At 37.4% G+C, this 2,500-nt stretch overlaps 1 protein-coding gene across 2 annotated transcripts in view; it reads left to right on the plus strand.

The window, feature by feature from the left end:
- The window catches only part of LOC125048269 (glutaminyl-peptide cyclotransferase-like), a 49,106-nt gene that overhangs the window by 41,879 nt on the left and 4,727 nt on the right, over positions 1 to 2,500 (plus strand). Inside the window, exon 5 of one of the 2 annotated variants that reach the window (XM_047646884.1) lies at positions 873 to 1,085. The exons of the other annotated variant lie outside the window; for it this stretch is intronic. Within the exon in view, the coding sequence (XP_047502840.1) occupies positions 873 to 1,085 (213 nt within the window). The remainder of the gene's footprint in view (positions 1 to 872; positions 1,086 to 2,500) is intronic. 2 annotated transcript variants of the gene reach the window in all.

Below are 2,500 nucleotides of genomic sequence, written 5' to 3' on the forward strand. Positions count from 1 at the left end.
TTTATGGGTATTGCCTTTCGTCAGAGGCTATATGTTGCACACAAGGCCCATAGTAAGTAGGGAAACTATAGATAATATTGAATATTATTTATTTTATATAGGAAGTATGCTCCCATACATTTTATTGAGGGTTTGAAGAAATTATGTTTGATATTTATGAAAGTAAAATAACATCTATTGCTAGAAAATTAATTTAATTTTAGGTTGATTAATGTATACTTGTATTCTATAGTTCTTTAGCCTTTTAAATGTAAAACAGATACAACTTATATGGTATCCTGTCAAATTATTCTTGAAAATGCAGTGGATACAAGTACGTTATGCTAAACAGCAAGAACCACCTTTGGAATTGTGATGCAACATTTAAACTATAAATTGTTTGTAATTAGCATTTCAACTTATTCTTGGTGATGACTCATCAGTTCTTTCTTTGTGTGATTGTCTGTTTATCTTCCTTTTAACCTCTAAAGGATGGAGAAGCTCAATGCGTACACAGGCCAGAAGAAATTAATGTGAAGCAAAACTCTATAGTAAAGAAACACAGATGTGGGTATATAGATGCTATATAGAATGAGGCTACAGAGAGGGAAGAAAAGGGAGGCTCAAAAGATTAATGGGGAAATTATTATAGTAAAATGCCCTTGTTAAAGATCATACTTAATTGTGGCTTTTTGATGTATAATGTCCTTTAAAGGTTAAGGAAGAAGTTGAAATAGGAGGGATTCTGATGTTACAAGTTTCATAACAAAATGAATGCACTGATTAGTAAAAACTATGCACAGGGTACTATCACTGACACTGGTAAGCTGAAACCCATTTGCAGTAGCTAGCAAGCAGCGTGAAATGTTAAGACAGTTTTGCTCTGTTTGTAGTGTAAGAAGAAGAAGGGGAAGCCAGGAAAAAAATGTCGTAAATCGGTGCTCAAGAAAAAGTTCAGAAAACTCAAAACCTTTACAAAAGGGATTGAAAACGCTGAAGCCTCCAATATGACCACGGAACCACAGGTGCCAAGAAAGTGTTTATGGAAAATTAGATGTTGTGCAATGCCATTGAAAAAATACAAGCTTACTTTTGTCCCATTGGTAGTGAGTATGTCTTCCGTCTGACGTTTTTTAACGAGTGGTGTACAGTATGGCCCGTGGTGGGTGCGTTTGTGTGTTCCCAAGCCCCTAGGTACTCCGGCTCCTAACCCTAAACTAGCTTAACCCACTCTAACTCGACCCAACCGAACTCGGCTCACCCCGGCTCGACTCGACCCAACCCAATCGAACCCAAACTCAACCCAGTCCCAACCCCAACCCTAAACTAACCCCAACCCAACCCAACCTAACTCAACCAACCCAACCCAAACCCTTAACTAACCCCAACCCAACCTAACTCAACCAACCCAATCCAACCCAACCCAGGATATGATCACTGGTGTGTCATGGCTTACATTCTGAACATTTAATGCTGAATGATTGATTATGCATTGCTTTTCACTGTATAGTGTGTGCACATGATTTTTGAATGCATGATAATAAGAAGGATATTTGTCCTATTTTCTACCATGAATGTTACCGTGATTAAACGAAGGGAATGATAGGTAAGTCAAACAGTCACCTATAGTGCATTTAATCTCAGCAAAAGGTAAAGTAACAGATCTCCTCCTCACTTTGGAATACTGCAGTTTGCCTTTCTTTTAGTATTTCAATCAAGCCAACATTTAGCACTTGTTTACATAAGTCTGGATTTTTAAAACTCGTGTGAAATATATGTATTACTTTATACTCCCCCCCCCCCCCACACCCCCACCCTCACCCCGCAAGAGACTCGATGAATTGTCCTATTCTAGAGTCTAGGGTGAGTTGCCAGTTTTTCATTTCTTGAGCCTGGAAGGAATATAGTAGCCATACCCTATAGAGTGAAAATATTAGTAACTCCACCCTATTGAGCTCTGTTTTGACATTTTTTCACTCATTCTAATGTATATCTATGTCAAGGGCAAAAAATGCCTGTCCATGGTGTAAGAGGCTAGGCTAGTAGAAGTGAATGAAGGAGGTATGTCTCTTAGAAATAGCTAATTCCCCACAAAGATATAAAATGCCACCTCATTCTGGGGGAGTCTGTAAGCCTTGAATGATGCTTGAAGCTTGAGGGTTGGAGTAACATGTGTCAGCATTTAGGAAGGATGACAGTCCGATTTGAAGAATTGTAATGGTCAGGCTCATCACTTCAGCTCTATGAAAGATGAGAAGTAGGAGCTGCTGGTGAATGTCCTGTGTTCTCTCTCTTCTTTTTCTTTCTTTTTCTTTCCTTTCTTTTTCTTTTTCTTTTTCTTTTTCTTTTTTTCTTTTTCTTTTTCTTTTTCTTTTTCTCTTTTCTCTTTCTTTTTTCTCTTTCTCTTTCTCTTTTTCTTTTTCTTTTTCTCTTTCTTTTCATTTCTTTTCATTTCTTTTTTTTTTCATTTCCTTTCTCTTCTTTTTCTTTCTTTCTTTCTTTCTTTTTGTAGATGCCCTCC

The sequence above is a fragment of the Penaeus chinensis genome, chromosome 43 (genome assembly GCF_019202785.1).
Source record: "Penaeus chinensis breed Huanghai No. 1 chromosome 43, ASM1920278v2, whole genome shotgun sequence".
NCBI classification, from domain to species: Eukaryota; Metazoa; Arthropoda; class Malacostraca; order Decapoda; family Penaeidae; genus Penaeus; species Penaeus chinensis.